Here is a 22,076-nt window from a genome sequence, read left to right on the forward strand (position 1 = left end):
CAGGATGTTATTATAGTAAGTGAGATTGAATCAAGGTGGAGCAAAGCTAATGCAGTGAGCTCACAGTTGCGATCAACAGTATTCTGCAAGAAGGAAGTCAGTTCTCGGGTGAAACTATCATTACATCGGTCTATTTTCAGACCAACTTAGCTTTACGGGAGTGAGAGCTGGGTGGACTCAGGATATGTTATTCATAAGTTAGAAGCAACAGACATGAACGTAGTGAGAATGATTGCTGGTACAAACAGGTGGGAATAATGACAGGAGGGTACTCTGAATGAGGCAATAAAGGGTGGATGAAGCTGTACACATAAACCGGCTTCGGTGGTGGGGTCATGCGAGACGAATGGAGGAGAATAGGTTACCTCGGGGAATAATAGATTCTGCTATGGAGGGTAAGAGAAGTAGAGGGAGACCAAGATGATGATGGTTAGACTCAGTTTCTGATGATTTAAAGATGAGAGGTATAGAAATAAACGAGGCCACAGAACTAGTTGCAAATAGAGGATTTTATCTTGATTTACTAGTTTCATTTCCGTATTGTTAGTTTACATATGTATAGACAAGGAAGGGTTCCACCTTATCAATACAGTACAATATGCCCAATTTGGACACTCAGACATGATGCTTTCCTATGGCATCTCCCTTTAGAAAGGGCAATACCAATTAATGCTTGACACATATGTAAAGGTATTCACGTTCAGCTGATGATGACTATTTAAAGTCCTGTAAGCTAATTCTTACAATAAAAACTGTATTGTTAAGGTGGAACCCTTTCTTGTCTATACATAAATAGAGGATTGTGGCGACGTTTGGTAAATTCCCAGAGGCTTGCAGACTGAACACTGGAAGTCATAACGGTCTATAATGAAGATGTGTGTGTGATGTACACTGACTGACAGAGCAAATGCAACACCAAGAAGGAGTGGTTCGAAAGGGATGAAAGTTGGGGAAAAAACAGAGACGGCACGGACGAATAATTGATGTTTATTTCAAACCGATATGCAGGTTACACAATGTGCACGGCATCGACTCAGTAGGATGTAGGACCACCGCGAGCGGCGATGCACGCAGAAACACGTCGAGGTACAGAGTCAATAAGGGTGCGGATGGTGTCCTGAAGGATGGTTCTCCATTCTCTGTCAACCATTTGCCACAGTTGGTCGTCCGTACGAGGCTGGGGCAGAGTTTGCAAACGGCGTCCAATGAGATCCCACACGTGTTCGATTGGTGAGAGATCCGGAGAGTACGCTGGCCACGGAAGCATCTGTACACCTCGTAGAGCCTGTTGGGAGATGCGAGCAGTGTGTGGGCGGGCATTATCCTGCTGAAACAGAGCATTGGGCAGCCCCTGAAGGTACGGGAGTGCCACCGGCCGCAGCACATGCTGCACGTAGCGGTGGGCATTTAACGTGCCTTGAATACGCACTAGAGGTGACGTGGAATCATACGCAATAGCGCCCCAAACCATGATGCCGCGTTGTCTAGCGGTAGGGCGCTCCACAGTTACTGCCGGATTTGACCTTTCTCCACGCCGACGCCACACTCGTCTGCGGTGACTATCACTGACAGAACAGAAGCGTGACTCATCGGAGAACACGACGTTCCGCCATTCCCTCATCCAAGTCGCTCTAGCCCGGCACCATGCCAGGCGTGCACGTCTATGCTGTGGAGTCAATGGTAGTCTTCTGAGCGGACGCCGGGAGTGCAGGCCTTCTTCAACCAATCGACGGGAAATTGTTCTGGTCGATATTGGAACAGCCAGGGTGTCTTGCACATGCTGAAGAATGGCGGTTGACGTGGCGTGCGGGGCTGCCACCGCTTGGCGGCGGATGCGCCGATCCTCGCGTGCTGACGTCACTCAGGCTGCGCCTGGACCCCTCGCACGTGCCACATGTCCCTGCGCCAACCATCTTCGCCACAGGCGCTGCACCGTGGACACATCCCTATGGGTATCGGCTGCGATTTGACGAAGCAACCAACCTGCCCTTCTCAGCCCAATCACCATACCCCTCGTAAAGTCGTCTGTCTGCTGGAAATGCCTCCGTTGACGGCGGCCTGGCATTCTTAGCTATACACGTGTCCTGTGGCACACGACAACACATTCTACAATGACTGTCGGCTGAGAAATCATGGTACGAAGTGGGCCATTCGCCAACGCCGTGTCCCATTTATCGTTCGCTACGTGCGCAGCACAGCGGCGCATTTCACATCATGAGCATACCTCAGTGACGTCAGTCTACCGTGCAATTGGCATAAAGTTCTGACCACTCCTTCTTGGTGTTGCATTTGCTCTGTCAGTCAGTGTATGTTCAATATTGTGAGTTGGATCTGCTGATTATTTTAAATTCCTTCATTCGTTCTTCATTATCATGTTTTGAATTCTGGTCAATGGGTGAATTTTGGAATATTAATTGTCATTACATTTAGTCTCATCTCGTAACATTAGGGGCAGATGACCTTGATGTTAGGCCCCTTTAAACAAGCATCACCATCTTATGTTTCTTCCATACTGACATCACTTTTATCTTGGAAATGCTAAGTTTCACTCTTCAAGTTCCAAGATATTAGATTGCAAGCCTTCAGCACAGTCTGCTATTAATCCGATCGCTTCAGGTCTAATGGTCCCGCATGCTCACTTAGATATCAAATTTAAATCACCCTCAACACGAGTAAGCCACCCAGTCAAAACTACTGTGCACCATTCTGAAATAAAAGCCATAAATGGGACAGCAACCAGAATTTTCATGCACAGTTTTCAGTGAAGCATTCAAAATAATTGTTCTCACCAACATTGATGTCAGAACGAAGATTTTGTGTGGTAAATCTCGAAGCATTCAGGTATATGCAGAGGCACTTCACAGTTTCTCAATACATTTAATTTTGCTCCAATATAATGGATGCGAGGCTTACGAACCTGGGATGTCAGCATGCAGAGGACAAAGTAGGCCTGAATTTCATCCTAACTGGTGTCAAACCACTTGTCGTAGTCAGTTTTTTCTTCTCTCCCCTGTCTGGGTCCAATAATTGTACCGTAGTCTAAATATTTGTTTCCCACACAATGTGGTAAAACAATAGGTCCATAAACTCCAAGAACAAAGACAACTCTGATACAGAATTATCTAAACTAGTGGACCCATGTTCATAAACCACACTTTCCCAAATAGGTTTGTAATGAGAGACTTACGGAAACAGTTTGTTGTGTTTTTATTGCAAGCAAATTATTATAGAACACTATTTACACTTTTTTAATGTCTATATTTGCAGTACCTCCTTGAATGCAGTCTTCCAGTACAACTTGTTTCTTGTTTTTGCAGATAGAAATGAAAATATTATTGAAAGATTTAACTCTGGAGAAAGTTACATATAATTGGCCCTGCGAGAACCTGAGCTTGGGCAAATGCAGTCCTGCTCTTCGCAATGTTTGGCCTAGAGACTTATTAATAGCCATAGCATATGCTATTTCATGTCATACTGAAAGGGATAGTGGGATTCGAGGGGTTTAGGGATATTCTAGGATTTACAACAATTTTTCCTGAACTGATAACTTTTGCAGTGACGTTGAAATCATGTACCTGAGTTTCCGGGGAATATTAATCTCTTAACTGGGTATTATTGATGTGTTTGGTGTAGCCTGCCCTGTGTATTTTTTTCAGCAGATTGTTGTTACACAACAGGATAGGCAGAAAAGTTAGTAATATCATTCATCTGTGATACAAAAAGTAAAATAAAGGAGTTTTAATTAATTAATTTTAATGTTAGAGAAATGTTTAACCATTTCTGCATTAACTGCAAAGTCATTTACCTGGTTGGAATTTGAGAGTTTGGTCCATATTTTACATGATATAGATGTTGATTCCCATAGGGAACATGAAATATTTGTCCTGAATGAGTATTATAAATTTGCTCATTCAGAACAAATATTTCATGTTCCCTATGGGAATCAACACCTATATCATCTGATGGCCAGGCAGGCATCCATTTTTTGAAAATGAGACAGTCTCTCATAGTGCATTGGCACTGCTGGTAGCTTCAAGTAGCCTATGCAGTGGACTCCACGGTATGCACTAGCCATGCGTCTTGGTGGGTGTTGAAACAAATAAAAGCAAGGCATATTTATAAATATCATATCATGCATGTTACATTCTGAACCATTTTTAATTAACTGAAAGGTCGTTTACATGGTTGAAATTTGAGTGTTTTGTTCATATGTAGGCACCTAAATTTAAAACAAATAAAAGAAAGGAATATTTATGAATTACACATCATGCTAGTGGCATTGTGAAAGATTTTACATTAACTTCACGGTCAGTTACGTCAAATACCTCACTAGAACTGCAGTTATTTGTCTGTATGAAACTGCCTGAAGCACGGTGCAACACAAAGTGCCTTCTCACAATCAGGGCACCAGATCATGGACTCCTTCCATTCTTCCAACACACTACACATCTTCTAGTAGGTCTCTTCTTCGATGTACCCGGAACAAAATCGGGCAAGCAGCGCCCCAGTAGTCGAGAAGGTGTTGGTTGTTTTGAAGGATATCCTTTTGGCTGCTGTTCTACCACTCTTCTGATTGAAGATAAGTTCTCTGCTAAGGTCAGTTAAAAGTAGAGTCTATGTAGACATCCTCCTTTTTTCTGATAAATTATAAATTCATTCAAACATGCCAGATCCCATCAGGCAATGGAACATCTTCTGGTAATATTTCTTTAGGCGTTCTTTGGTAAGTACCCCCTGTGGGTGAGGGACGCAGATGAAGAATACACCCACAATTATCCCCTGCCTGTTGTAAGAGGTGACTAAAGGGGGCCGAAGGGGCTCTCAACTTGGTTGCGTGGGGTAGTGACCACGGGGCCTTTACCTGAGTCCTGGCATTGCTTCTACTTACGTGTGCCAGGCTCCTCACATTCATCTATCTTGTCCGACCTCCCTTGGTCAACTCTTGTTCTTTTCCGACCCTGATGGTATTCGAACATTCGAGGCCTAGGGAGTCTTTCATTTTCACGCCCTTCATGGCCCTTGCCTTTGTTCGACCGTTACTTCCTTTTTTCGAAGTGACAGATCCCTTCTTTTTTCTCTCTGTCTACCCCGTGTGTGTGGGGGATGCAGACGAAGAATACACCCACTGTATCCCCTGCCTGTCGTGAGAGGCGACTAAAAGGGGTGACCAAGGGATGCTTGTATTAGAACCATGAAACTACTTTTGATTAGTGCCATCACGTGGGGAACACCATGAGTCGTCTTTACTTGCGAGTAGTACCACTATATTCGGTACACAATAGGTTTGTGATTAGTAGCAGCAGAGAGTGGTTCACTGTGGGTTTCCAGTACCCGTGATTAGTACCATTATGAGAAACACCACGGGTCTGGGCGTTGCCTGTGATTAGTAGCACTATATGAGCGACACCGTGGATCAGCGTTGCCTGTGATTAGTACCTACTATATGAGGAACACCACGGGAATACCGGTGCCTGTGATTAGTACACCATCGGTTTGCGTTGCCTTTGAGTGGCGCTATTATGTGAGAAACATCATAGGTCTGCGTTACCTGTACGATGTACAATACTTGTGAGTAGTACCATCATGTGTGGAACACCGTGGGTTTACGCTTCTTTTGATTCATACCCCAACATGACAAGTGCCATGGTTCTACTTTACTAATGACAAGTACCAATGTGAAGGGCCGTTGACCTGGATTTTGGACCCCTTTAGACAACAAGCATCTTCAATTCAGGATTGTGCTTTAGAAGTAGTCCCTTGGTCAGTAATACGATTTTTATGATAGTTCTTGGGTTGGATCCACTGATGGTTTTAAATTCATATCCATCTGTTCATTCTTCATGACATTTTTTATTTTGGTCAGTGGATGATTTTGAACTCTTAATGTGTCATTTCATTTCGTACCATTAGGGGCCGATGACCTAGATGTTAGGCCCCTTTAAACAGCAGGCATCATCATCATCTTCTTTGGCAAGTTTGTAGCTGAGAACTTGGCATCAGTTTTATCCACTCCTTCCAAATTCTTGTTGTATTCTATTGTATTCTAGAACAGAGGATGGTTTATGAATTACTCCTTTCCTTGTCTGAACATCACTCCAACATCAGTATTTCTGCTGCACAATGTGTCAAGTAGTCTTGGACTAGTATACCAGTTGTCAAGATAGAGGCAATACCCTTTATCTAGAAGGTTGTAAGTTCTAGTACAATTCTGGACGAAATATTCTCACCAGGATATCTTTGACCATACACTGTGTCCTTGCCAGTATAAACTACAAAATTCCACAGATAACCAGACCCACTTTCACAAAGTTTATAGAATTTCATGCCAAATCTGCTTCTTTTAGATGGATTAAATTGCACCCAGCCGAATCGTCCTTTCCATAGAAGGAGGGAATTATCAATACATATGTTTTGCTCAGGAGTGTATATGGAAGAAAATCTTGATTGTAGGTGATCAAGGACCGGCTGAATTTTATAGAGCTTTTTGTTATGCAGGTTAGGATCAAATTTTGAATTGTCAGAGAAATGAAGGAACTTCAGGAGAAGATGAAATCTTTTCGTAGAGATAATTTTCGAAAAGTAAGGGGTTGCGATACTTTCCCGTTTTGAGATATACATACTGTTTTCTGGCTTATGATCTATCCCCTGCAGCATTAAAAATCCAATTAGAGTTTTTATCTTGGTTGGATTTGTATCCACCCAATCTCTCACTCGTGACCGTGGTTTTAAGTTCGGATGGGCTTTTAAAAACTGTTTAGCATACACATTGATCTGTTTGGCAGTAAGTTGAAACATATCATCACCTATGAACTGTTCGAAATATTCCAACACATTGGATTCATCGTCGAAGTCCACATTTACACCACTAGCACCAGAAAATACGAATTTCTGACGTGAAACACCCTGCTGCAGGAAAAGGTTGAAACATGTCTAGCACTTCGCCTTCATCCGCTTCATCGTGCTCATCTTGTTCTTCATTCTCATTCTTTGAACCTCTTTCACTATCAGACTCATCTTCATCTGTATCAAACCACTCATCTTTGGATTTTTGAGAAGATAAATTGTCACAATCATTCTCTAAGTGTTGAATAATCTCGTCTTCTTTGAGCAGTTCGAACTTACGCTTTGAACTAGATGCTGCCATATTTGGCCTACTGCGGACAAGTAGCACCACACAGTTGTGAAATAAAAACAAATAAGCTTCAAGAAACGTGACGTGGTATTTGTTGCCATCAATTAAGACGACAATACATGACGCGGCGAAGTAGCTCCTCATACCCAGGAGATATTCGCAATAAAAGATGAGTACGTATATATTCTTCGTGCCCATTACCCTGTAACATTCAGCGTACGAATATATACGTCGTGTCCATTTAAGAGGTTAACAAACCTGGAATGTAATAAATCCATTCTTTAGACGAATGAGTTTAAATCATTTGTGTGCTGAGCCCATTGATTGACAGTTTAACATTAACACTCACCAGTTATATGATTTGAGTACTCAAACCATTGATTTACAGTGTCTCAAATCTGTGCAAAATGACAGAAGAAAACCTGTAAAAGAATTAATGTTTAATAGTTTATAAAGAAACAGATGACAACTGATAATTACAGCCTGTTATAATGACATAAAACAGATGTCCCAGCAGCTAAAATGTGAACTGGACAGTAATGATGGTGTATTTTCCTACAGCAGCTGTATTTGCAAATCACACACTTCGTACAATTTTTAAACTCATTTCTTAAAGAAATGATCAATATTTATGAAATTAGAGTGCAATTCATCACTAGTCATTTCTATTGTCTTTCTTTTGAATGCTCATTTGCCATGATCGGTTTCTTGTGAGCGCTGCAAAAGGGACCTATACTACTGAAATAATATATATGATATTTGCCTCCCAGTTAGTAGCCTGCGTGGCTCAGGCGGCAGTGCATCGGCCTCTCACCGCTGGGTTCCGTGGTTCAAATCCTGGTCGCTCCATGTGAGATTTGTGCTGGACAAAGCAGAGGCAGGACAGGTTTTTCTCCGGGTACTCCGGTTTTCCCTATCATCTTTCATTCCAGCAACACACTCCACTATCATTTCATTTCATCTGTTAATCATTAATCATTGCCCCAGAGGAGTGCGACAGGCTTCAGCAGCCGGCACAATTCCTATCCACGCCGCAACATGGGGGCTTCATTCATTCTATCCTGACCCGGTCACTGACTGGAAAACAGGTTCTAGGTTTTCATTTGTCTCCCAGTTCTGCCACCCCTAGAGAGCTTTTAAAGATTTAAAAAATTGGGGTTAGTTATCACAATTTCTAACCCACACCCAGTAACTATGTTTTGCTTTTGCACATGGGGCTTTAGGTACGATTTCACAGTCGCTCGTATCAGGTTAGGTAAATTAATCTTGTGTGGCTATTTCTAGCCAAGTGCAGCCCTTGTAAAGCAGACCCTCCGGTTAGGGTGGGCGGCATCTGCTATGTGTAGGTAACTGTGTGTTATTGTGGTGGAGGATAGTATTATGTGTGGTGTGTAAGTTTGCAGGGATGTTGGAGACAGCACAAACACCCAGCCCCCGATCCATTGGAATTAACCAATAAAGGTTAAAATCCCTGACCCAGCCGGGAATCGAGCCTGGGACCCTCTGGACCAAAGACCAGCACGCTATTTAGCCATGGAGCAGGACGTCAGATGAGGTGTCACTTTCACTTAAAATCTCTTCTTCGGTATTATCTTAATCGCCATCACTGACCTCCGAATCGCTGTCTAAAACACTTTCATATAATTTAGCGATAGCATTGCTGTTACTTGCTTTTACTATGCCCGGAGCCATGGCTAGGAGACGGGCTGACACCTGATGACATATTTGTGCTTTCAGAGGCTACAGTCGGGCAATAAATTATGCTACATGTTCTTAGAAAGAGATCAAAAGGGAAACCCTTGCAGGTGTGATCAAAATATAAGCTAGTACATACGAGTCGGCATGACACGTGAATATCTCGTCATTTGCCTTCCAGGCCTGGCCAGTGCTCGCATGAACATCATATCAAATGAGTCAAGTGGGTCAAGACGAAGTCGTCGACATAGGTCAAACTACTTGTTTCCACCCAACTAAATCCTTCTCTGCCATGTTGTATCTCTTGGTAGATGATTTGTGTAAACCATGAACAAGAAGTTGAAATATTACAGCCTTGTCTAACTCCTGTAACTACTTTGAACCAATAACTCATTCTACCATCAGTTTTCACTTCTTGTGCATTTGTTTAATTATTATTATTATTATTATTATTATTATTATTATTATTATTATTATTATTATTATTATTATTAGTCATCCAGTCAGTGTTTAAAAGTAATTATTAATATTATTGTGTTCTTTAAATAGCTCTTCTGTGCCAAGTGAGATAAAAGATGAACCTGAAAGTCAAGAGGACATCGAGCCTGATAAGAAAGATGACCAAGACCAACCTAAGAGTCTGGAGGATGTCAAGTTGGAGGATTCTGTTGGAACTGTGGTATGTTGTCTCCATCTTTAATAGAGAATTTCAAAGTTGTATCAGTGTAACTTTTTTTTAAGTATAATGCCCTCTTCCTGACACAAGAACTGAGGGACTGTTGTATGGAACAGTCACCTTCAAACTGAGTTTATTGCCCCCTTTCTGTTATTTTGAGTTTCTTGCCCCATTCTGTTGTTTTTTGCCATAAAATATTTCTTGTTTTATTTTGTGCAATAAACTTGTGTAGTTCTAGTCTGTTACAGAGCGGGGGCCTGCCTGCAAAAATAAAATTTGGGCCTAATAAAATATAAAACTATGAATAATCAGTATAAATATAATTACTGCAGGTAGAAGTAATGCAATATATTTTCTAGTTACATAAATAAAGGAATTATTGTAAGATTATAAAAAAATAATTGTTGATAGGTTTTATTTTACTGCCTTTGTGGTGTACCAGCTAAGCTACTGAACTACCAACCATGAGTTCCCGGATTCAATTGCCGAATCCATCCAGTCTTTGGACTGAGCATTCAACAAACAAACTGATTTTATTTCATCATCAGTAAGTCTCCGTTCCAGCAAGCTGGGTGCAGGTCTTTACAAGCCTCTTCCAGTTTGTCCTGTCCACCCACAGCTGATGTTCTACCTTTTCCTGCCAATTTAAATCACATTTTTCAAGGTCTCTGAAAATTTGTTTTTTCCCAACCACCAAGTCTCTCTCCGGGCCTCTTACCAACAACATTTGTTTTATAGCGCAAGGTGTTTATGAGGTTGATAAATAAACACATCAACTGGTAGCGTGTAACTCTAGGTATCGTTGACTAACTACTTTTACTTACACAGTTACTCTAGTTTGCGCTCTGTGTTCACACTCTTCCACAACTGACACTTGACAGTCTAAATCAGTTCTACAGTTTTTGTTAGTTGCTTTACGTCGCACCGACACAGATAGATCTTATGGCGACGATGTTCTACAGTTTATTGCCGACACCCAGCAGTTTCACAATCCCATATGACGTACATTGTCCATATCCCTTACAGACCGGGTACGTTTCAGCAGTTCGTACGATTCATTGCAGTGACCGAGAGCATTCTGAGCCGTTTGGTTTTAAAGCATAGGTTTGTGCTAACTCGTTGATATGCATTAGTTGATGCTGCACTCCTGTGGAGGACGTAGGAAGTACGTTGATTCTGCTGGTTTTGGCGGTCATCATGGCAACCGGTGTATCATCCGGTAAGTCTGTTCATAGCCACCTTCCAGATGCTTCGAGAAAGGAGACTCCTCCAGAGTCCTCTTGAAAGTGAATGCTCTGGATGCACCGTCAAGATCCTTCTCACAATGCCATAGGGCTCTAATGAGGTAGCAGGGCGATGACAGTTGTGGTGAGAGAAGGAGTGGCCAGTGCGCGTCCGGCTCTCTCTCCTGATCGGTTCGCTGTGTGGTGAGTGGCGAGGCCCCCAACTCGACATCACTCCCGCCTCGGTGCAGGCATAGTTGCTCCTCCCAGTGTCCTATGATAAAATGGCAGAACCTGGGGTCCTAATTGGAGCCATCCTTCTCATATGTCTGTATTGTTATAATCTGCTTAATTCTAAGGTTTCCAGCAGACTCTTGTCCAACCCAAGTTACTGGATATTTGCATTCCTTATTTTGTCTCTCCTTGTCTTCTGGAGACAAGAACAACGGAACTTCATTTCAGTGGCTTTTTAGGTGACATTTTGCAGGTCCAGTCAACGTTGCACCGAGCTCGATAGCTGCAGTTGCTTAAGTGCGGCCAGTATCCAGTATTCGAGAGATAGTGGGTTCGAACCCCATTGTCGGCAGCCCTGAAGATGGTTTTCCGTGGTTTCCCAATTTCACACCAGGCAAATGCTGGGGCTGTACCTTAATTAAGGCCACGGCCGCTTCCGTCCCACTCCTAGCCCTTTCCTGTCCCATCGTCGCAATAAGACCTATCTGTGTCGGTGGGACGTAAAGCAGCTTGCAAAAAAAAAAAGTCAACATTATTGCTTGCGGTCCGTATGTATATTGAGAGCCTGGAAGCTTGGGGTAATGAGTCATCCTAAAGTAGTTGACAAACAGAGTGGTAGAATTTTGATGCATCTTGTATTCTTTTGCCTATTTCTTGGTTTATGGTATTGTCAGAAGAAACAAAACTCCCTAAGTATTTGAAGTTATTAATAATATCCACTTCTTCATTTTTTACTCACAGGTGGACTGCTTCAGGATTTCGACTCATCACTAAACCAACGGTTTTATTTCAGCTGATGATCATTCCCATTCTTTCAAATTTTCTTGACAAAGATCTGGTTTAGCTTGAAAGTGTTTCTGTTTTGCCCCTTTGCATAACATTATCAGCAAATACGAGTACATGTGTTGTCTGATCCTTCATTTTCACCTCTTTTATAACCTCATCCAATATAATAATTAAGAGAAGTGGTGATAGACAACTTCCCTGTTGGACTCTGCTCTTGGTTTCAAAACACCAGGCAAGTTGGTCACGCGGTTAGGGGCGCGCAGCTGTGAGCTTGCATCCGGGAGATTGTGGGTTCGAACCCCACGTTCTGCAACCCAGAAGATGGTTTTCCGTGGTTTCCCATTTTCACCAGGCTGTACCTTAATTAAGGCCGTGGCCACATCCTTCCCATTCCTAGGACTTTCCTATCCCATCGTCGGTGCGACGTAAAGCAAATAGCAAAAAAGAAAATGGTTTCAATTGTTGTTTTGCACACAGTATTTTGTCTCTCAATATAGTTGTGTAACTCAAGCTATAATTTCATCTGGCACGTTACATCTCAGACATTTCCCTAGTGTTTACATCCAATAATACAACTATAACCATTCTATTCTTATCCTAATATTTTTCAGAAAGCATTTTTTTGTCAAAAAAAATAGAGGTCTAATGTTGATCTGTTTGGTCTAAATCCATGTTGAAAATGAAAATCCACAGCCTGTTTCCACTCATTTGACCGGGTCAGGAATGTAATGAATGAAACCCCCATCTAGCAGCAAGGATAGGAATTGAGCTGGCTGCCAAAGCCTGTCACACCCCTCTGGGGCAATGGTTAATGATGACTGACAGATTAAATGAAATGCTATTGGAGTGTGTGCTGGAATGAAAGATGTGTAACTCCCATTCAAACTACTGAAATTCCTGAACAGATAAACGTTGACTCAAATAAGTGTAAATAACAAGGATAATGGGCGCCACCTGCAAAACACTTGCAGGAATATTTAATTATGTAGAGCAACGAGTCACTCCCTCTCCCAAGGCGACGGTCATCAGGCTGACGAGGCTCCAGACTTGCTTTGTAACCTTACCTGTTGCTATATAACCCCTGAAATTAAATTTGGGTAACATGCCAGGTTCAGCCTCACTCCACTGACAAAAGACTCACTTAAAGTTTGATTCTATGATTTTACTCCCAGAATAAGAACTAATATGTGACAAACACCAACAAAATAAACACTTATGCAACCCACTTAGTGCTTGCTGTTTACATAGAGCTAATATACACAATACTATACAACAAAATCATCTCTACAAATCGAACATCATTATACTTTTAACATACCTCCAGGTAAGAGCCCCACTGCACTCCGCTGTTACCGTGAATCCTAATCTGGTAGAGAAAAGTACGACGACTATTTCTCTACATATGGATGCAACCTTCTTTACTAACAGCATCCCTAACCTTATTTACACTTCTTCGTCGTCTTGAATTTCTTTACAATTGCTGGCTGGACAGACAGCGTTACATGTCCGGAGGCAAGCAAACAGCAAAATTCTCCACCAGCTGAAGCTGCATACTCGGGTCACAAGTTCCAAACAAACACTTTCTTTTACAGAAAGTCCACTGCAAAGCCGGTAAGTCGTTGAGATTATACCATGTTCACTCCGTAACAGATACTCCAAACAATAGCAGATCGTATAGCAAACTGCGCAAATACGTCGCTCCCGCAGACCAGTACAAATGAGAAACACACAGTATCAGCATCAGAGTCAGAAACACAATGAGAATCAGAATCAGAATGCCTCGCCTCACACGCTTACCCACTTATATATCCTTGCTACGCGTGGTAATCGCGTCCTGAAAAGTTATTGGTAGCAACGCTCACACCGGCACTTCTTCCCGCGTCACTCTGTCAACACAAACCTCGCTCAAAACAAAGCCCTCGCATTGGCTATCGAGTATATGATGTGACATAGACCGTCCACTCATGTATGTCCACATTGATTCACCCCAATTCTTCAACCGATACAACCTGCCGTACCCCGTGTTTTCAAGCCACCTGTTGCAACACATCCAACTGACTTCAACCGTCCTTCCCGATATAGTCGCAGTTTTCCCGGTTGCACAATCCTTACGGCTAGGCCATATTTACAGACTCTTACCCAAACGGAAATTTATACAAAATATAATGATGAACATATGCAATATTCCCTAACTATACATTCTTCTTATAATATTACGTTTTTACATGGTATATAAACAAAATTACATGATTTTAACCTAACAAACTATATACGAAAATTTCCTAACCTAAAAACTCGGGAGTCGTACATACGTACGGTTACAATACCTCCCCTTGATTTGTGAAGATTATAAACGATACATCTGAGCAAATCACAGTCTTTTCAGTACAGCAGCCTACACAGCCTGTCAAAGTCACTCAGGATTTAAAGAAAATTCACATATTCTTCTTAACATACACAAAACATCTGAACTTACAATACTTCACCTTACATACCTCTTAAGATTGTGAATATTGTGTGTACCAATCATGTCACCTTTGTTATTCAACAGGTGATAAGCACACTTGCCAACTTTCTTACCTACTGTATAAGGTCCCTGATACAATTTAAAAAACTTATGAATTTCTTTGTTGTCTGCAGATGAAATGTGTGGAACCTTTAGTAACACCTCCTCCCCTACTTCAAAACTATCTCCATGATGCCTCCCCTGCTGCATCATTCTCCTATCAGCTGCCTTCCTTCTTACCCACAACAATCAACGGGTTCACATACTGACTCACCGACTTCTCAATAATCCCATCTAGTAACATTTCATTAATTAAATCATCTACAGCTTTAGCATATGCGTGGGGTATGGGATACCTATAGCTATCAAAACTCGACCTGTCAGTAACATTGAACGAATGTACATATGAAGTTGTCATTCCAGGTTTCTCAGAGAACACTTCCTTACATTCGATTAACAACTCTAATAATCTTTCCTTCTGAACTTTATCTAGATCCACCTCCTCTGCAACTGCTCTAATCTCCTCCTCTTTACTCTTAAAGTTCCCCTTCCCATCAGGGATATTATCATCTTCTCTCTCCGAATCATCACAATATTCTCCAAAGTCTCGCTCTCTCGACAAGGACAAGTTTTTTTCTTTCACCACCTGAATACGACACATCTCATATGCAAATTGGTTCTCTGTCACACAGTAGGCCAGCCTAACAGATTTCTGATCTTCCCCTGTCTGCAAACTTACTTCAGCATGCAGATAATCTAATTTACACTTACTCCTACTCAGAAAGTCTGAACCCAAGATAACTGAATAAATTAAATTTGGAACCACCAAGCATATCTGTTCAATCACGACACCCCCAATACCCATTTTAACAAGGACTTGGCTCCTGATTCTTTGCGACTTGTTACCAACAGCAGAAATCACATATACATTAGACACAGGAATCTCCTCAAACTCAACTCCTTTACACTTCAACTCCTCGTAGAATCTACTATTAATACAGGACTTCTGGCTACCTGTATCCAAAAGCACTTTTACCTTCTCCCCTACAATAAAGAATTCAATAATAGGATTAATGGGCATGTTACTTAAATTACCCTTGTCAGCAATGTGGTCATTAATCAGATCCTCTTGAACATCTATTTGATAGTTAATTTCCTTCATAGCACATGTTACAACAGCATCTACATTTAGGGACAAGTCGCCTGACCTATCTCGCCCGCCCCTTAAGCGTTTAAATTTCTTCTTGGTGGCTGATCATCTTGATTTGGATTATGATTCCCATTCGATCCTTGTTCATCCCTGTCCCGATTTTCCACATATCTGCGGGACTCAGAACCTCTGCCATAACCACGGTTATTCCTCCCTGGGTCTTGCCCTCTGTGGTTGCCACCTCGATTGTTTTGGTCAGGGTATCGATGGTACTCTCCTGGACCATTCTGTCTCTGTCCACCATTCTGGCGGATATTGGAATGACTGTCACTATTCCTAGCAGAACTTAAGGAATCGAACCTCTCTAACAGCTGTTCCATATCCTTAATAGTTTCAATTCTCTGCATGCATGCTGCCAACTGAACCTCTTCAGAAAAATGTCCCAACATCCTTCTCACTATATCCTGTTCTGATGAATTTAAGTTCAGGCTCTGATTTAGTAACACATGCTCCAAGAAGTACTGAGTCATGCTACCCCCTCCCTGAGTCCTATATCTGCCAAAATTAATTTTGTCTTTAGCTTTCCCTTGAATACTATTGTTCCAAAATTTGGCCTTAAAGGCTACTTCAAATTCACTCAAGCAAGTAATCGTTTCCCTGTATACATCATACCAGAGTTTAGCCTCCCCCATAAGAGCCTCAGAAATCTTGACCTCTACGGTATCCCACTGGGTGATACCATCTGACAGCCCTTTCCCAAATCTTTGTTTAACTACCTTGAGAAATTCCATAGGACCTAATTGCCTATTATTGAACCGTGGTAACTCTACTTCCTTGACCACCTCAATCTGCTGTGCTACCTCAGTCATGTTTAACCCCTTCGACTTTAAATTAGTAAATTCCCACTCTAACTTTTCAGTTTTCTCTTTTGTTTCCTTAATTCTAGTGTCCACATTAATTCTCATTCCTCGAATTTCTTCTGTCACACTAGACTTCACGCTCTCCACTTTCTCCTCAAGAATAGATCTAAGTTCACTTTTGTCCTTTTCCATCTGAACATGTTGGTTTTGAAATTGAGTGATTTGGCCTTCAACTTTACTCTCTATAACATCCTGCCTCATTTTAATCTCATCCACCTTCATAAATTTCTCTTCCACCAGTTCAAACCTCCTTTCTGTATTAACCTTAACACTCTGCAGTTCTCTGTTAATGCTTGAAAATTTCTCTTCCATTTTCTCTGTAAGCATCTTGCCAAAACTATGCAACTCCTTCTGTTGACTCTCAATTTTATCACTTAATTCCTTCCCCTGATTACTAATTTTACTACTCAAATTATCCCCTTGATCACTTAATTTATCACTTAATTTAGCCAACTGCTCTAATACTAACTTCATAAACTCATTATTACCCCCCATGTTACTTTGATTTTGCTCACTAGCTTCCCCTTCACCCCCCATTACAATTCCATACACTTTTTCCATAGACATATTTTCACTCAGACAACTACTTTCATCAAAACTTTGTATGCTTGTGTCAGAGCTGCTCTCCTGATCATTAACAGACATGCTTCCTTTATGCACTACACTTCTCAAATTTATAGCATTACTATTATTCTCACTAATATTCATGCTCCACTGATAAACATAACACTCCAAACATGACAACACCGATACATAACTCCTGACACAAGCTCACTAAAACACTGGACCAAATGTGCCTACCAAGGTTATATAGCAAGTCTGGATATCATTCTGCCTCACGTTGGCGGCGCCAATTGTAACTCCCCTTCAAACTACTGAAATTCCTGAACAGATAAACGTTGACTCAAATAAGTGTAAATAACAAGGATAATGGGCGCCACCTGCAAAACACTTGCAGGAATATTTAATTATGTAGAGCAACGAACCACTCCCTCTCCCAAGGCGACGGTCATCAGGCTGACGAGGCTCCAGACTTGCTTTGTAACCTTACCTGTTGCTATATAACCCCTGAAATTAAATTTGGGTAACATGCCAGGTTCAGCCTCACTCCACTGACAAAAGACTCACTTAAAGTTTGATTCTATGATTTTACTCCCAGAATAAGAACTAATATGTGACAAACACCAACAAAATAAACACTTATGCAACCCACTTAGTGCTTGCTGTTTACATAGAGCTAATATACACAATACTATACAACAAAATCATCTCTACAAATCGAACATCATTATACTTTTAACATACCTCCAGGTAAGAGCCCCACTGCACTCCGCTGTTACCGTGAATCCTAATCTGGTAGAGAAAAGTACAACGACTATTTCTCTACATATGGATGCAACCTTCTTTACTAACAGCATCCCTAACCTTATTTACACTTCTTCGTCGTCTTGAATTTCTTTACAATTGCTGGCTGGACAGACAGCGTTACATGTCCGGAGGCAAGCAAACAGCAAAATTCTCCACCAGCTGAAGCTGCATACTCGGGTCACAAGTTCCAAACAAACACTTTCTTTTACAGAAAGTCCACTGCAAAGCCGGTAAGTCGTTGAGATTATACCATGTTCACTCCGTAACAGATACTCCAAACAATAGCAGATCGTATAGCAAACTGCGCAAATACGTCGCTCCCGCAGACCAGTACAAATGAGAAACACACAGTATCAGCATCAGAGTCAGAAAAACAATGAGAATCAGAATCAGAATGCCTCGCCTCACACGCTTACCCACTTATATATCCTTGCTACGCGTGGTAATCGCGTCCTGAAAAGTTATTGGTAGCAACGCTCACACCGGCACTTCTTCCCGCGTCACTCTGTCAACACAAACCTCGCTCAAAACAAAGCCCTCGCATTGGCTATCGAGTATATGATGTGACATAGACCGTCCACTCATGTATGTCCACATTGATTCACCCCAATTCTTCAACCGATACAACCTGCCGTACCCCGTGTTTTCAAGCCACCTGTTGCAACACATCCAACTGACTTCAACCGTCCTTCCCGATATAGTCGCAGTTTTCCCGGTTGCACAATCCTTACGGCTAGGCCATATTTACAGACTCTTACCCAAACGGAAATTTATACAAAATATAATGATGAACATATGCAATATTCCCTAACTATACATTCTTCTTATAATATTACGTTTTTACATGGTATATAAACAAAATTACATGATTTTAACCTAACAAACTATATACGAAAATTTCCTAACCTAAAAACTCGGGAGTCGTACATACGTACGGTTACAGATGTCAGGGAAAACCGGAGAATCCAGAGAAAAACCTCTCCCGCCTCTGCTTTGTCCAACACGCTTGGATTGACGGGGATTTGAACCACAGAACTCAGTTGTGAGAGGTCTGTGCACTGCCACCAGAGCTGCGGAACCTCTAAATCCATGTTGTTCTCCTCAAGTTTAGGTTCAACAAATTTTTTGATTTTTCTCCCCAGTATGGACTCATGTATTTTTAACCCGTTAGATGGAAGGATTATACGTCGCAATGATCACCCTTTGGCTCAAGCCACTAGGTATTCCATTATCTTCCAGAATTTTATGTAGTACTCTGTACAGCCACTCTATTCCAGGTTCTCCAAGTGCTTTGATCATGTCACATTGAGATCATCTAACCTGACAGACTTGTTGTTTCTCATGTTACATATTGCTGTCTCCACTTCCAGCCAGGTCAAACTTTCTACATTATTGTTGATAGGGTTTGGAGGGTCATCAGTTGTATTACAGTTCAGTATGTGGTTGAAATATCTACTGAACTCCAGTAATATTTCGTTTTCACTTCTAGTTGCCTCTCCGTTTGGCATCTTTACTGTGGTGATAGTAATATTATCATTTCTTATGTTTTTAACAGTGCTATACATGAGCTTCTTTTGTTTGTCTTGCCCTGTTCTGTTTGGAAGATCTTTACATTTCTGTTTCTCAGCATCAACTATTACTGTGGACCTATAATCTTGTTTCTCTAAAAAATTAAAGATTATCCTCAGACCCACTTGGATTTCCTTGCATTCTGGCACGGGTCAAAGCTCTTCTTATACCGTTTCTAGCTTTGACTGCAGCTTTTACATCGTCATTCCACCTTGCTGTTTCTTTGGATTTCCTTATTTGGCTTTGACGTCCTCATACTCTCTCAGCTGTCTCATAAAAGCTCTCCTCAGGTTATCCCATTCCTCGTTTTCAGATCTCACATCATCTTTAGGTAACATCTTCCGAACATTCTCTCGAAATATTTCCTTCACCCTTGGTTCAGAAAGTCTCCAAGTTTTTGTTTTTAGTGCTCCTTTGTTGGTGAATTTAGGTCTTCTCTTGTGATATCTGCAACCAGTAGGTTGTGGTCCTTGTCCAGATTTTTACTAGGATTACTTTGACATCACTTTCAACCTTCCTAACTCTTTGGTCGGCGAGTATGTAATCAATCACAGTTCCGTATTTGTAGTTCCAACTATATCTTATGATTTTGTGCGAGTCCCTTTTCTTCAACCAAGTGTTACTTACAACCATATTGTTTCTCATACACAGATCTAGATGATGTTCACCCTCTGCCATTCTGTTCCCCATTCCATGAAGACCCAGTCTGTCTTATCCAAGCTGAGCATTAAAGTATCCCATTATTATTACATTTTCACAATCTGATGGTCTTTCAAGTAGATCAGGCAGACTTCAATTTCTTCATTTGAACATCCTGATTGTGAGCATAGACCTGGATTATGTGATATTTGTCTTCATTCCAGTTTAGTGACACTTTAATTATTCTTTCACTGACATATTCAGTCTGGCTACAAACATCTAATCTTTATGAAGTACAAAGCCCACTTAATTTCTTGACTCCAAATTTCTTCCCAGGTGCGGGGAGTATCCAGTAATCGGGAGATAGTGGGTTCAAGCCCCACTGTCGGCAGCCCTGAAGATGGTTTTCCGTGGTTTCCCCATTTTCACTCCTGGCTTGACCTTAATTAAGGCCACGGCTGCTTCCTTCCACTTCCTTGGCCTTTCCTATCCCATCGTCGCCATAAGACATATCTATGTCGGTGCGATATAAAGCAAATAGCAAAAAAAAAAATTCTTCCAGCCAGTGTAGTCTACAGTCCAGCTGGAAGTGTCTTATTCTTGTGGCCTGCTATTTTGTTTTACTCATCTCCATGTCGAGAATTTTCCTCCTTTCCATCATATCAACTATCTCTTCAGTTTCGTTTGTCAGTGTTAGAATATTCAAGGTTCCAATCCAGCAACTGGGTCTTTATTTGGGTTGCATAGCTGGTGACGCTTCGGGCTGTAAACCATCATAGACACCTAGCTGTTGTTGTCGCCTTGAGTTTTTCAATCCAAGGCTTGTATTTGTCCTGAAAGCTAGCTTAATCTACCATTGGACAGCTACACCTAATGTGGCTTCTTCACCAACGCCCGTTAGCCATCACTTTTTAGGGTTCCTGTAGGACCTTAACAGTTACCATATAATCCCCACTGTAATTTGGCCCTACGGGCAATCCCCTACTTCATGCCGTTGTCCATCTCCCACAACAAGGACGAGGAGTTGGACTTGTGGGAGATACTTAAATGCCTGCTTTACAAACGTCCAGTCTTATGTGGTATTCATATATTGAAGAGAAATCTAAGTCCTTGTGTTCCCTACACGTAGGTTCATTCACTATAAAACATGTCCCAAGATGTTAGTTGCCATAGTGAAGATGCTTGAAGACAGCATGCTTTGTCATACAAACTCTTTCCAGTCATTTCGTCAGTACAGCATGTATATGGTTGTTGCATTACAAACTCCAGAAAGATATCTGTTGCTTCACGATCGATGGCGTGAGAAATCTTTATGCTTTCTGCTTCTGTTATGCCCTCTTCTTCATGACTTTCATTTTACTTTTCAACAGACTTTTGATTATTTCTTCTTCATTAAAAATCTGGTCGTCTTCAAAGTTTTCCTCACTCATCCACTTAGTTACGCGTTCTTCATTAATTTTCTCTCCTGGAAGCTTGTGGAACATATCAATAGATAAATGTCTTTATTGTAATGAATGTCACAAATTATTAAATTCCTCTGCTCTTTCTTTTGTTGTCAGACCACAGATGTGAATTTTTTTACTGCATTAATGTATGACCAATCGATGAACAGCTGCATCAAGTTGATCGTTCTCACACTTTTACATAACCTTCTCATTTCCTATGTGGTTCGTATATTGTCAAATATAATCTTTTTCTTTTTTTTTTTTACTGGTATCATAAACAGTTGCACATTCAACATTCTATTCAACAACAGTGGCTTTCCAACAAGAAATATAATGTAACTCCTCCTTTTGAAGCTGTGATTCTGTACTGTAACTTCAGCCATAGTTTGAAGCCCACTGTCGAAAACCCTGAATATGGTTTTCCATGGTTTTCTATTTTCACACCACCAGGCAAGTTGGCCGTACGGTTAAGGGCGTACGGCTGTGAGCTTGCATCCGGGAGATAGTGGGTTCGAACCCCACTGTTGGCAGACCTGAAGATGGTTTTCCGTGGTTTTCCATTTTTATACCAGGCACACCTTAACTAAGGCCACCGGGTAATGGCTGTAGCACCACTGTCGATAGCTCATTTCTGCTTATTTATCCTTGTGGCTAGAGCTTGGACATTTCGTGTTGTCACATTGGGACTCTGATGTTGAACAGTTGAAACCGTGTGCACATCAGTCCTCTCACC

The 22,076-nt window shown here is 41.4% G+C and overlaps 1 protein-coding gene across 4 annotated transcripts in view; it reads left to right on the top strand.

Moving 5' to 3' along the window:
* The window catches only part of LOC136883405 (bromodomain-containing protein 8), a 445,412-nt gene that overhangs the window by 341,550 nt on the left and 81,786 nt on the right, over positions 1 to 22,076 (top strand). For all 4 annotated transcript variants that reach the window (XM_067155679.2, XM_067155690.2, XM_067155698.2 and 1 more), the window contains one exon: positions 9,377 to 9,506. In XM_067155679.2, coding sequence (XP_067011780.2) covers positions 9,377 to 9,506 — 130 coding nt within the window. The remainder of the gene's footprint in view (positions 1 to 9,376; positions 9,507 to 22,076) is intronic.

The sequence above is a fragment of the Anabrus simplex genome, chromosome 1 (assembly GCF_040414725.1).
Source record: "Anabrus simplex isolate iqAnaSimp1 chromosome 1, ASM4041472v1, whole genome shotgun sequence".
NCBI classification, from domain to species: Eukaryota; Metazoa; Arthropoda; class Insecta; order Orthoptera; family Tettigoniidae; genus Anabrus; species Anabrus simplex.